Genomic DNA, 13,762 nt, shown 5'->3' with positions numbered 1-13,762 from the left:
TATTTGGGGGGGGATATAATATGGGACGATAATCAACAGAGTTACGAGGTAAAGATTCTAAAGGTAATCTCTGTATTTGAGTGTCGTGGTAAAAAGTAGAAATTCAACCCAAATAAAGAGGACTGACCCAATAACTATGCCATTGCAACAGTCAAATAATAACAGAAAAAAGGAATTGGCAATTATAAAGTCTTATTGTCAAAAACTTTGTAATTTACGGTTCCCAACACACCAGCCGTGGATTTCCAACATCTTTTGTTCAAGAAGGTGTTTGCTCTGGGTTTGTTATTTACATCTCAGATTATTTTACAATGATCTCTGAGAAATTTTTCCGAGCAGGACCCAGAATATCTTTGCACCTCAAAGACAACTGGCAGGAGCAAATAGCCATTATCAGTGAGTTCACTACATTTCGTTTCTATTTTTTTTCGCCTCCGCAGCAGCTCTGCCCGAGTTTGCAATCGATCCACTCCCAAAAGGAGCAGGGCAAGGCGTGGATACTAGTGGCACTTCCCAAAAAAGCTGCATATGCATCTTCTAGTGAAATAGTTTATTGGGTACACATTATTTGCATTCCAATAACTTTTCAGCTTCTGTCTAACAATTTTTTAACGACAATTCACACTTAAAATGGATTGTCGCTATTAGTTAGAATCCAATTGAGAATTTGGGGTTAATCATTATATGGCTCTGGAACACGGATATTGAATTAGACGAATTGGGAACAGTAACAGTTTTTCATTCAGTAACTTTTTCTGAGAATCATCAGCAATGTAGCTTGCAGACATTTAATTCCAATTTAGAGAGATTCGGCGCCTTTGACGACCTACTTCCGTAAGAGTTGATTTAGTTTGAAACAAAGTTAGTTTGGGCGGCAAGGGGAGGGACATAAAAAGGCTCCCCATACAGATTCACTTATACATACTTTAAGACTGGCAGTGGGTAAAATCTTGCAATGGTGTGATTGGCATTCTATTCAAATCTACTCTAAGGCCGCTAAAATCTATTTTTTAAGGAGAAAACCTATCTTAGGTTTGCGAAGTCAACTAACGGCTTGCAATGAGTATCCATCATTCTACGTATTCAAATAGAAATAAAGGTAATAATTAAAAACTCATATCGAACTTGATTATATGTTAAATTGAACTATTGGTGTAAGTAAAGTAAAACACAGCACAATTTAATATTTCTCATATATAAATCCTGACATGTGAGCCCCACAACCATTAAAAAGATTGTAAAAAAAACCGCAATTTCCATAAATAAGAAATTTTTTTTGATCATATTTCGCATAACGTGATATGGTGATAGCAAATAGGCCAGTCAAAAAACTCCTTTTATTTTTGAGCTCTTTGAAAATTGCAAATGCTTGTCTCAAAAAGTTCCTGTCTGAAGTGACTTTTGGAGGCATACCAAACCACTGTCAACGAGTATTGTAGTGTTGTCAAGCAAGTATTGAAATCTATACGTTGTCAATGAAGTATTATAATGTATACAAATCAATCCAGTTTTAAATAAACCGAAAGTGTCATAAGAGTAATTGAGCTGACAACTATCAAAAAATTTTGTCGGTAATACAACAGCTCGGTATTAGGCTTAGTATTAGCTTATAGTTTCATGGATCAAAACTATACTAATAGCAAATAGGAGAATATGAATATAACTACTAAAATTAGAGCTGACTAAATTATCTGAGCAATAAACAACCTATGAAACCCTTAACAAGTTCAAATTATTCTATAGAAAGTTATTGAAAAGGGAACTTGAGACTTTCTTTCTCAAGTCACAGTTGATTGAAGACAAATTTAAATCCATTAGATTGAATAAGTTGTTCTAAAAATTAGTTTTAAAGAATTTCCTTGGATTATATTTTTGCCTTCGAGATTTTAACAACCTCTAGCACGCTCTTTTTCAAACAGAGGGTTTTTTATTAGGAAAACAAAATTATATTACATTTAGGGACAGATAAATAGGTAGCCGTTAAAAAAAATGTTTTTACCATTTCCCAAACCCGCAGAAACCACAACGTTTGACTTCACAGTTTTCTCATCTGTTTTATCAAACCAAAGGAGCCTTTTGCCGTACTATCTACTTAGCTAAAGGAATTAGAATACTAATTGTTTAAAAGTTAGTAATCACAATTTCTGAGGTTAGAAAATGCTGTTTTTTGACTTTTGCTGAAAATGTCTAGAATTTTTGGGCATTGGAAAAAAAAGTCTGGCGTTTATCAGAGGTACTATAATAGCTTGCCATAAATCCAATTTTTTAATTGCTAGTTTATCTGTCTGACTGAATGTTTAAAATTAAAAGACTTTTTAATACGGTTCAATAATCCGGCTACTTTTCATTGCTTAAACTTAAGGTATGCATCTCAGAATATATTAATGTTTCTAAAGCGTGTTCTTGCATTGATAAAAAGCACTCCACCCCCCCCCCCCCCATTCGACTGTGCGACCAAAGTGATGCGTGCTTTTGTACTGATACATGAAGCATAGGGCCGCTATCAATTATAGCATCTATCCATTCAAGTATATCATTGTTATTTTTTGACGGTCAACTGATAACTTTAAATGAATAAAAACCCGTTAAATAAAATCCCGCTTGTTAAGATAGTCTTAGTCGACTTTATTAACTTTTTGTCAAGCTAATAGTTATCAGTTCAAAGACATTATCCAAGTTTTGAATCACAGCAACTCACAGATTATTGTCCCCTCGTCACTCTCATGTTTATTTATTATGTGAATCAAAACCCCACAAAATCGGGTTTTCAATTGGATTATTAGAACCCTCATACTCGGGTTTTCAATCGGAATAGTGGATAACTTGGGGCAAAGCTAAGTTCTTTTAAAACTTGTTTGCAACTGACCTGTACTTGAAATGAGGAGTCTAATAGTGGCCAGAATACAGTGATGGGTATGTATGTTAAAGCAGGAATGCTCCAAGCCACAATTAACATCGTCAGAGCCGCTTTCTTCGTCTGTGAGTCTTGCTGCAGTCGAGTAATGGTGAGATATCTGAAAAAAATAACATTTTGTTAAATTTTTTTAAAAAATTGAAATTATTGTAGTATATTTCAACCTATAGCAAAAAGTTCTCGTAAAACATTACGAAAAGACGATTAAACATTTTTTACAAGAAAAAGAAAAGTAACCTTTTTTAATCAAATCAAATTTACGAAGCAAATTACGAATAAAGCAATAATTCTTATTTTACAAGCTATTGTTTTAAATTGATTGTTTTCTATTTTAATCGTATTTAATTTTTTTGCAAGAATTATTGCCCCACCTAGAATTTTTGTTCAAATCCGCTTAAGTATAAATCTCTGCAGCAACTAGTTGTGCCGAACGAGGCGGCTTAAAACTTATCTATATTGGTCAAGTATCTGAAATCAAAACGAAGATCATTTTCACATTTCTGCGATGAGTTCAGTTACGCACGGTTAAAATTAGTGCCGATTCCAACAAAAAATTAATATTTCGTATCGGTCTGACTTTTGATGTATTTTTTGGTCTTTTTATGCCACCTATATCAGTTAGTAATTATATGAATATATTTCTTATTTTGACGACAGTTTTGTAAAGCCTCACTCCAGGACTTGTTCGAAACAATAACTGTATAATCTATTAAAGAACTAACGAAACATTTTGCGCAGCTGCAAGCCTTTCTTAGTTAACTTCAGTTTGACCTACTTTAAATTTTGAGCACAAAGTAATAAATCAGTAGACCGGCTATGTGGTACTATAACCAAATGGTATCACTTATCAAAAAATGACAGATGAACACAATTCTTTCTGCATCCGCTTGAAGACTAAAGATTTAGATAGCTTCAGCAACGTCAGCGAGCCGATTGCAAATTAATAGGTCATGCATGATCTTGATCTATATAGTGTATTTTGATACCGATGCAAAGATCCTGCAATTTGCAATTTTTTCAAATCTTATTTTGTTGCCATGCAACATGTTTGCCATGTTTTTCCTTGTTTCCTATCAAGGTGTATTCTGTTTTGGATTGAATATGGTACCTTCATTTGAAATAACATTGCGAATATATTGTTGTTTCAGGTTGCTTTTTGTGCATGTTAAATTTCTTCGTTTTTTGTGCATTTGTCAATCGAGTTCGGTCAGATTTGTTTAAAACAAAATCTATGCCTTTTCTATGCAAAAATTATGTCTCTTTCTTGTATTGATTTGAGTTAAGTGCAAAGAGGCTGTGCAAACTTTAAAATGCATACCTTGATTGAAAAAAAAGATGTCAGTTTAATATACTAATTTTACATCAGCCTGCCTGTGATGTTTACTTTTTTGGGTTTTAACAGGTTAGATCGCTAAATAATGTTAAATTCAAATCTGAATAAGTTTGTTTAGTTGCAGATAAATTCTTTAGAGTAGCTGCACAGTTTAAACAAGACAATTTTTGCAAGACAATTTTTGCATTTAAAATGAGAAAATGAAGTATATTTAGTTTGAAATCTTTTGAAACAAAAATTTAGCAAACATTACTCATATTTAAATCCAAAAGACTATAATAATTTTTGTTTTTCCAACAGTCACTTTGTTGGAACAAATTTTATCGTACACAATCTATTTGATCAAGAGTTTTAAAATTTTTTGACATCAGAAAATTATGTTATATTGACACATTTGAAAATCACTCACAGATTTTAGGTCTTGCCCAACTGTGTTAATTTATTTATGGACCTTGGAAGGGAAAAATAACACTTTTTGTTTGGGAACTCATTAGTTGCTAATCACTAATTGTTAGTTTGAATATTTTTCTTGGGAAAAGTTGAAATATTATTAAAAAAATTTATTATGCATTTCTGCATTTTTTTTTCTAATTTTAGAGACTTCCGAGCCTTTATAAAGGTTTCCATTCGAATTTCTTAGCAATTTTTCAGTTGTATGAGTATCAACTTTTTGTCCACATGTATAAACTTGTGTTTTTCAACAAATTAAGCGAAAGCTTTTTAGGTTTTAAAAATGTTGTTTTCGGGTTCCTTTTTAGTTATACAATAGTAAAGTTACACTTTGATTTTGTTTACTTAGCTAGTGATTAGTCGGTACTACGAGTACTTCAGAAGTCATTTCTTTTGTGGAGACGACTTGTCGAGTTATTTTTGCTGTTCGTTGGGTTGTTTTTTGTACTTGATGTAATTGAGGAAAACCAGACTCAATTCTGAACTTTTCGGGAAAAACATTTGAGTTTCTCGGAACATTTTAAAATTTTATCTCTTTAAAATTGTTCTAATTATTTTCCTATTCTTATTTGCAACTTTGGGCATAATGGCACGAAAGGAAGTTCAATAATACGCTTCAATCTTTTCCTCACGTTTTTACTACAAAGTTCTGTCCTCCCCAATACAACGTGAGCTCTACCTCAGTAGCTCTGTTAGCTAGCTCTGTTAGTCTTAGCTACGATTTTGCAAGTTTTTTCGTATTTTTTCACAATAGGTTTCATAGCATGCTATCGTTGGTTGTATATGCATTATACTAATTTAAAAATAAGGAAAAATAAGATCCACCCCCCCCCCCCCCCCAACTACGCCCCTCCCACCAAACGCACCTCCCCATTTTTTTGTGAATGGTTATGCGCTATGTAACAATACGCAATTTCCGACTAGCGCGGTCACAAAGCTCAATGTTTAAAAAAACACTTACCTGTCGAATGTAATCATAATTAGGGCGAACACAGAAGTACTTGTGGCCATGTAATCACAACACAACCAAATTACACAAACTGGTCTTCCGAGGTACCAAGACCCTGTTGTTTTAAACAGAACAGAACACGGGAATATGAAACAGCCCACAAGCATATCTGAGATTGAGAGGCTGATCAGAGGGTAGTTTGAGGGTGTTTGGAGTCTTCTATCCATAATGTAGGCTATTATGACTGACATGTTTCCAATTATGGTCACCAGAATTATGACTGAGGCCACACTGATTATGATGGCGGAGGCTGTGGTGCTGTAAGAAGGGTCTTCACCAATTTCTGAAACAAATTGGCACATTCTTGATCGATAATTTACCCAGACTGAACGTCAAGTCTTGATCAGTGCTGATTAAAGGAAACTGCACGTCTTAGTCAGTGCTGATTCAGTGAAACTGCACGTGTTAGTCAGTGCTGATTCAGTGAAACTGCAAGTTTTGATCAGTGCTTATTCAGTGGAACTGCAAGTTTTGATCAGTGCTTATTCAGTGGAACTGCAAGTCTTGATCAGTACTGATTCAGTGGAACTGCAAGTTTTGATCAGTACTGATTCAGTGGAACTGCAAGTTTTGATCAGTGCTTATTCAGTGGAACTGCAAGTCTTGATCAGTACTGATTCAGTGGAACTGCAAGTTTTGATCAGTACTGATTCAGTGAAACTGCACGTCTATTCAGTACTGTATCAAAGCTCTGATCACTTTTTAGATTTGGAATCCATTAAACCAAGTCCTGAGTGATGACAGGTCTTGAACCAATCTTGGCCTGATTTGTTGCCAAGTCCTCACCAAGACTTGAGAATTGACACGTCATCGCTAATCATAAGACTTGAAATAAGAAGTGATCAGCACTGATTTATCAACCCAAGGAGTGCATTTCAATGAACAAGTACAGACCAAGACTTTTTTAGACTGTCAGCGGATTTGTATAACTAATTGAAACTGCTGACATCTCAATACGAATATTCATCAACTTCTACTGCCATATTCGCAAACAGTTTTTCAATAGAAAATACTGAAACTGTTTATCTTTCACCCAGGTAAAGCAGAACTTAGCTGCACAGAACTAAAGCTGGTTTCCTCCAGGTAAAGCGGGTGCGAAGAACTATAGCTGGTTCAGCTGTCAAATGAACTAGAATTTTTTTTGCATTTTCGGAAAAACCTTAGTCGTTCCCATTGTGTCTACAATCGGTCATCCAGCACAATTCGGATAATATATATTTTTTTAAAAACAGGGTATTCAACTGGTCTTTTGAGTATATTTATGGATCTACACATGGGTGGCATAGTTGGGTTTTCGAATCGAGTTTGCGATAAGATCGAAGCGGATCTAATTAAACCTTTGTAATTATGTGTGAGAGAGATTCATTAGAATTAACGGCGCACCAATGCACTGTCGTTTCTGAAGTTTTTGACATTCCGTTCAACTAAAATTAAACTCTCGTACCGATCTCCAAGTACGATTCAGCACTGAGCTCCTGTAAATGTAAGTATTTAAAAAAGAAATCAATACTGATTCGATACAAAAATAATTGTATTAGAGAAATCAAACTTGAATCGTACTTGGCAAGTTGATTCCCAAGACGAAACTAACTTTTCCAAAAAAAAATTAGAGAGAAAATTTTGAATTTCAAAAAATTTCATAACGTTCCACGATTTCGGGATTAATTTTTAGCCATGGGTTGTTTTTTCCTCGAAATTTTTTTACCGTATGCCGGAATTTTTTGAGTAAAAAAATTGGTCGCAGTCTGGCAAGTGAAAGATCAGAATTGGTCCCAACCTGGAAAGTATTGGCGACGTCTGACCATTGTAAAATTAGTCTTAACGCATGTCTGGAAAGTAAAAAATAATGACATGAATCAGTACCTGAATCAGTACTGATGCGGAATTGCATTTAGACGTGCCCAGTACTGATTTGAGTTCGGTACGGGTTAAAACTTCGTTTATTTTACCAATAAAAAGAACAAAATACTGAAAAAAATCTGCTGCCAAGTAATTTTTATTAAATTTGCGAACAGATGTGATCACTGTAACAAATTGATAACTATTGGTGTTAAAAATTGACCAAGATAGTAGTAAAAAAGTAGAAAAAACTGAACGTTATGTTACCGCTCTACTTCTAGACTTTCAGAAATTTTAGGGCTGATATGGTCTTCCGAAATAGAGATATATAAAAGGTCAGACAGTTTCAAAAGCCACCGAAATGGCAATTGCAGAAACAAAAGAGAGAAATCAAATCATAAATTCTATTTGACTCGCGGCTTATTTCAACTTTATTGTTCCGACCCCACTTGTGGGGGGGGGGAGGAACTATATACTCAAATGGGTTTTTTTTTGTTCAGTCAATTTTGGCCGATCGATATATTCATCGCAGAGAAATGTGAGTGGTATCATTAAAAAGCTGGTCCAGCGTAGAACTCAAAATTAAAAAATTTTTTTGATTTTCGTTTTTTTCGAGGAGTTATCGAGGATTGAAATTCTGTGTGAACAAGGAGATACTTGGTCACTTTTAGTGTGATTTTTCTTCAAATTAAGATATTTTCTATAAAAATAATATTTCAAACTTAAATTTCTTGCCATAAAAAAAATAAACCAATTTCGTGTTCCTAATAGACTAAAGGCGATAAAAAAGACTAGTTCTGGTCTCACAGGGAGCTTCAATATCAAAAAAATTCGAAATTTTTTGAGAGCTCATTTTATAAAGCTTTTCTATTTTCTTTTGCTTTTTTAAGTCACCTAGAGAGAAGTCACTTTTCATATCGAGCTTCCAATAATGGAAAATCTCTTTTACAGTCAAATGAAGCCCAATGAACGAAAAAAATCGCTTTCAAGGAATTGCTCATGTTTTTTTTTAAATTCGACTCTTGAGTTTTCGTAATTTTAATTGAAACTTTGAATTTCTTTTTGAGGTTTTACTAATTTTTTGGAATCTTATGCCATGTACTCATTGATTAACAATGCAATATTTTCCTTCCGTAATGATTTAAGTGAAAATATCTAGTGCTCTGAGTGGACAGCTAATGATTGTTAAGAATTTAAAAATAATGTTTTCGAAAATTTTTTCGAACCTTAACCAATCATAAACTTATTATCGTGAATTGTAAGTCAGTCTCTGTGATGACACCACCCTTGTACTACTGTAACCAGATTTGGTCTAGCTGGCAGTTTTATCTTCTAGCTTTTAGTAATATGACTTCAATGACACTAGATTTCAAAAAATTTTAAAAGGTTTTTTGGATATTTCCGTATTATTGGTTACTTTTGAAATTTTATCACATTATCCTATTGACAGCTCCTATTGGCTTCAAGAAGACGTTCAGTGGATCACAGGAAAATTTTTCGCAGAAAAGCTTATGGTTTCAAATGGCTTCGACCTTTTCTTCTCGCACTTCTCTACCGAATTTTTGGTTTTTGCCTGATTTTGTTGTTGTATTCATAGTCATAAGACCTATAAGACTTGTTGTGATTAATTATTGATCACCTATGCATGACAAACATCCCCTTACTCCTATTGAAGCATATATGAGCGTAATTTTTGACTTCCGTCGAAATTTATCGAACTTAATGGCTGTTAAGAATTTAAAAAATAATATTTCAAATTTTTTTTTTGAACCTTAACCAATCTTAAAATTTTGGTGATCTGTTAGTCCCTCTCAATATTGAACTAACCCACTTGCTTTCTACAGAAACTAAAATAAATTTCGTTGGCGTTTTTATCTTCTAACTATTGATTATATGACTTCAATAACACAAGAATTCAAATTTAAAAAAAAAAAATTGGGATATTTTCGTATTATTGGTTACTTTTGAACTCATCACATTATCCAAATAATATACACAATGTCCAGATATTATTCTAATCCCATTGGCTTAAAAAAGACATTCAGTGGATCACAGATAAAGTTTTCAGAGAAAAGCTAATGGTTTAATGGCTTCGAAATTTTCTCCTCTTTTCTACTGAGTTTTGGTTTTCGCATGTTTTTGTTGCTGTTTTCATAGTCTTCAGACTTATTGTGATCTCATATTGATTATTTATATATTACAAACATTTTTTTCCTGCCAAGGTGTTATTTATGAGCGTAGTTATTGACCTCCGTTAAAAGCTTTTGAGTTTAATGGCTGTTAAGACTTTAAAAAAAGATTTTCGAAAATTTTTTTGAATATTAACCGATCCTAAACTTTCTTCGTGGACTGTTAGTCAGTCTTAGTACTTACAAGATCACTTTTTATTCCTAATGCAGCCAAAAACACTCTGGTTAGTGATTTTATCTTCTACCTATTAGTTTTAAAACTTCAATGCCACTAGTTTTCAATTTTTTTTTCAAATTTTTGGGCATTTTTTTAAATTATGGATCCTATTGAAATCTCATCACACTAACTTTATCCTAATACTGATAGTTCCCATTGGTTAAGGGAAGACGTTCAGCGGATCATGTGTAAAGTTTTCAGAGAAGAACTTATGATTTAAATTGCTTCGACACTTTCTTCTGGCACTTTTCTAATCAACTTTGGTTGTTGCCCGTCTTTGTTGTTGTTTTCATCTTCAATAACTTGTTGTAAGGTCTTATTGACCAAATATGAATGGCAAATAAACTTGTTGTCCCATGGAGACATAATTTAGAGTATTTAGTGGATTCCGTTGGAAGGTAATGAAACTATGGCGTTGATACTACGAGTTTTCTCAAAAGTTTCGTGGTACTAAAGTATTTGTTCAAAATTGACTTTTTAAAACTATATTGATAAAAAAGAAGAATTCTACTGCGGTTAAAGGTTAATTGAACATAGAAAATATTTCAGTGAAAATTTCATTTTTCATTGGCTTCGACACATTTCTCGCTCAATTTTTTTTCTTGAAATAGCAGTTTTTGCCTGTGTTTGTTCCTTAGGTAGCCGTAAATTGCTGACAAGTCTCTTAGGCTTGTAACTGAGGATTGAATTAATGATATTACGGGAATCAGTTGGTCAGTTTATAGCCTTTAGTCTTAAAGTTTATGATATACATTTTCAAACTTTTTTCAAACTTTTCAGTTTTTGTTGTTCTTTTCGTCAAATTGTAAATTATTTTCATCAATGAGAGGTCACATCCAATTTCTTGTATTCCAAAAAATAACAAATATACTGATATTATTTGTCACCCGTGCTTTTTTTGTTGGACAATATGCGTTTTTATAAATGTTTTTTGAGTGGTCATTTTTGCGCTTCTTTTTCTCTTCTTTCAGAACAATCTCGTAGTAACAGATCCCAATGGTTTACAAATAAGGCCCAAATAAACTTATCTAATCTCTCAGTGTAATTCCTGCAGCTGAATTATTAGATATAAGAATTGAATTAAAACTACATAATATTCAGATAATAGCTAATGATTTTAATGGTAGCAATAGTTTGTTTTTTCGCAATTCGTTTCCAATTTTTAAGGTTTTTCTTTAGTTCGTTTCTAAGGCTTAAACTACCCAAAAGCAAGGCCATTGTGTTGTGTAGTAACTTTTTAGTAATTTATCATGGATTATATAGTTAAAAGCTAAAGACTTTTAAGACTTTTGAAATTTCGTGGTTTAAAAATGTTGATTAATTTTAGAATTTCGCCTCATTGATCGTAACATAGTCTCATTAAGAAAACCTTTCGTCCGCTGTATAGTTAGGACAAATTAAATTTGAGTAGTTAAGGTTTTATCTGACTGCATTTTGCTTTTTGACGTTGTTAATATGTGCTTTTAAATTTAGATATTCAGTTTTTGCCGTGAAGTTTTTGTTTTTGCTATTTTTTGTTGTTTTTTTTGCTCGTAGTCTCTTTAACCTCAGATCTCATTGGTGCTGTAATAAGGCATGTTATTATGTAATTCAATTAGTAGATAGGTTGTGTAACGATTGTCTTAAACTCAAGCATCTATTTTTGTTATTTCTTCATTTGGTTGACAATTAAGTCAAAAATGTAGATGAGCTCGGGTCGGAACATCATGTGCGAGCGCACATTAACGGGCCGCCTTGTTCGCAAATACTTACAGATCGTCGCGCTTAGTCAACAAAATGGTTTTATTTAAAAATAGAAAAAAGAAACATTTCTTAACTTTTTTTGCGTTTTCAATATTGTTTACAATCAAGCAGTAAAATTATTAACAAAAACAAAATATTGAAGATTTATCGTGTTTGAGTTAATGTTCTGGGAAACATTCTTTTTCCTGATCCAAAAAATTGCATTTTTCTTAATTTTTATAGATAAGTTACTCATTTTAATGCAAAGGATAGTGGTGATTTTACGAAAGCTGCATAAACAAAATGTAATTTAATACATTCGATTCTTAATTTTGAGGAAAAATCGGCGGAGACCACAGGGTTTGCATATTAACAACACGTAAGTACTAAGAAAGTTATGCTGATACGAAAACATGACAAACGTTTGGTTTTTATATTTGTAATGAGAATCTTTTCATCTAAATTTGGATGTTTTACTCGGTAGGGGATATAAGTGGGCGCAACTACCGTAAAAAATCAGGTTTAGATTTGATTTTATTTTGCAAGCTTAGTGAGCTATTAATGACATCAGTTGGTCTCAAGTTCTCGAACTTGGGAACCTAGTATAACCCAATATATTGCTCTTTTAGTGCCTCAAGGCTTCATTCTTGTAACCAAGGTTACTTTGAGCATTTAGAGCTCCTTGTCAAACTATTCCAAATTTATCTTATACACCATTCCCAAACTTTTAAAATTAAATTCCTTCGAAAGAAAAATGTTTTTTTTTCAGAATTGTGCTCTAAATATGTATTGATATAAAGCAAAACTCAGTCGCTCAGAAAACTATCCTTTAATACTGGTTTTTTCTTGAAGCCATGTGAAATATTAAGTTAATAAAGCTTACCAATTGAAGGAAACTTTAAAGCTGCGTGCATCCTCATTGCTTTTAAGTAAATTTGTTTATAAAATAAACCAAAATAAACAAAAATAAGCACAAGTCAGTCACTATGAAAATGCGCTATTTTAGGACAAAAGAGTCATAAAATAAAATTAATCAGACTTTCCAATTTTGATTAACAGCTTTTCAAAGATTGTATTTGATAAAATTCCTTTTTATAAATTGTAAGTCCACTTAAAAAGCAGTAAAAGTAATAGAAAAAAGAATATTTTTACATGTGTTTAATTTCACAGCATCGCAGGTATATAGATAGGAGGCTTTGGGAAAAAGTGAAATAAAAATAAAATAAAGAAGTTAAATTGTTATGGCTTTTTATGGCGATAAATCCAGCCAAGATTTTTAAAAACGAGTAGAATAACAATTGTTGTTACCCTCGTAGTTACTATACCCACACGTATAACATGGAAAAGTGAGCTCAAGCATCGTTACTCTTTCCATTAAATTCAAAAGTCCCCCTCGATAATCTCGTTCACACTTGTTAATCTTTCGCCTAAATTTAAATTGTAGCAGATAGCTGATAATGTACCCCTCGTTCGTGGGGGCACAGAGTCGCCGTATTTCTTGCTTTTTCATCGCACTCTTTTTTCTTTCTTTTTCCTTCTCTCTTAAATTGACCTTAGCTGTTAACTGTCTTAAAATTGAGCTTCAAGTTACCTCTCGAAACGTCAATATAACTTAACTGCATTATAGTAGTGGTACTGTTTTTTATTTCCTTTCAGTTTTTTTAATCTAAATTGAAACAAATAATGGAATATACATGGTAAATAAAAATACTACAGCTAAATTTGAACCTCTTAAACAACTTAGTTTTTTAAAAAATATTTTAAACACCTGTTTAACTTTCAGGGGGGGGGGGGGGGTTAAAATAGTTTATTAAAAGGTAATTATTTTAAGAATTTTAAATGAAAACTATAATTTAAAAGAAAACTAGCATTTCAAATGAAAACGATTTTTCACAAAGCAAATGTGAAAAAAATCTGCCCCCACCCGAAGTAAATGTTTTCGATTTTGTTGTTTTGAATAGGATAACAACCTCTTAGTAATAACGATCTGAATATAACAGTAACTGGTTAACAATATTTTTTCCTTAATTTTTTTCTTCAAAATCCGTAACTATATAAAATAATAAAATGACGGAAAATAATTTTGGTT

The 13,762-nt window shown here is 32.7% G+C and overlaps 1 protein-coding gene across 1 annotated transcript in view; it reads right to left on the bottom strand.

Moving 5' to 3' along the window:
• The window catches only part of LOC142340702 (uncharacterized), a 65,654-nt gene extending 52,976 nt beyond the window's left edge, over positions 1-12,678 (bottom strand). The window contains exons 1-3 of the mRNA XM_075391398.1: positions 12,557-12,678; positions 5,659-5,989; positions 2,867-3,014 (exon numbers count right to left, since the gene is read on the bottom strand). Coding sequence (XP_075247513.1) covers positions 2,867-3,014; positions 5,659-5,989; positions 12,557-12,593 — 516 coding nt within the window. The 5' untranslated portion in view covers positions 12,594-12,678. The remainder of the gene's footprint in view (positions 1-2,866; positions 3,015-5,658; positions 5,990-12,556) is intronic.
• Between the last annotated feature and the right edge of the window lie 1,084 nt (positions 12,679-13,762).

Source organism: Convolutriloba macropyga, chromosome 6 (genome assembly GCF_964194025.1).
Source record: "Convolutriloba macropyga chromosome 6, txConMacr16.3, whole genome shotgun sequence".
Lineage (NCBI taxonomy): Eukaryota > Metazoa > Xenacoelomorpha > Acoela > Convolutidae > Convolutriloba > Convolutriloba macropyga.
Note: the sequence above shows the minus strand (reverse complement) of the source record. Positions and strands in the feature narration are given on the sequence as shown.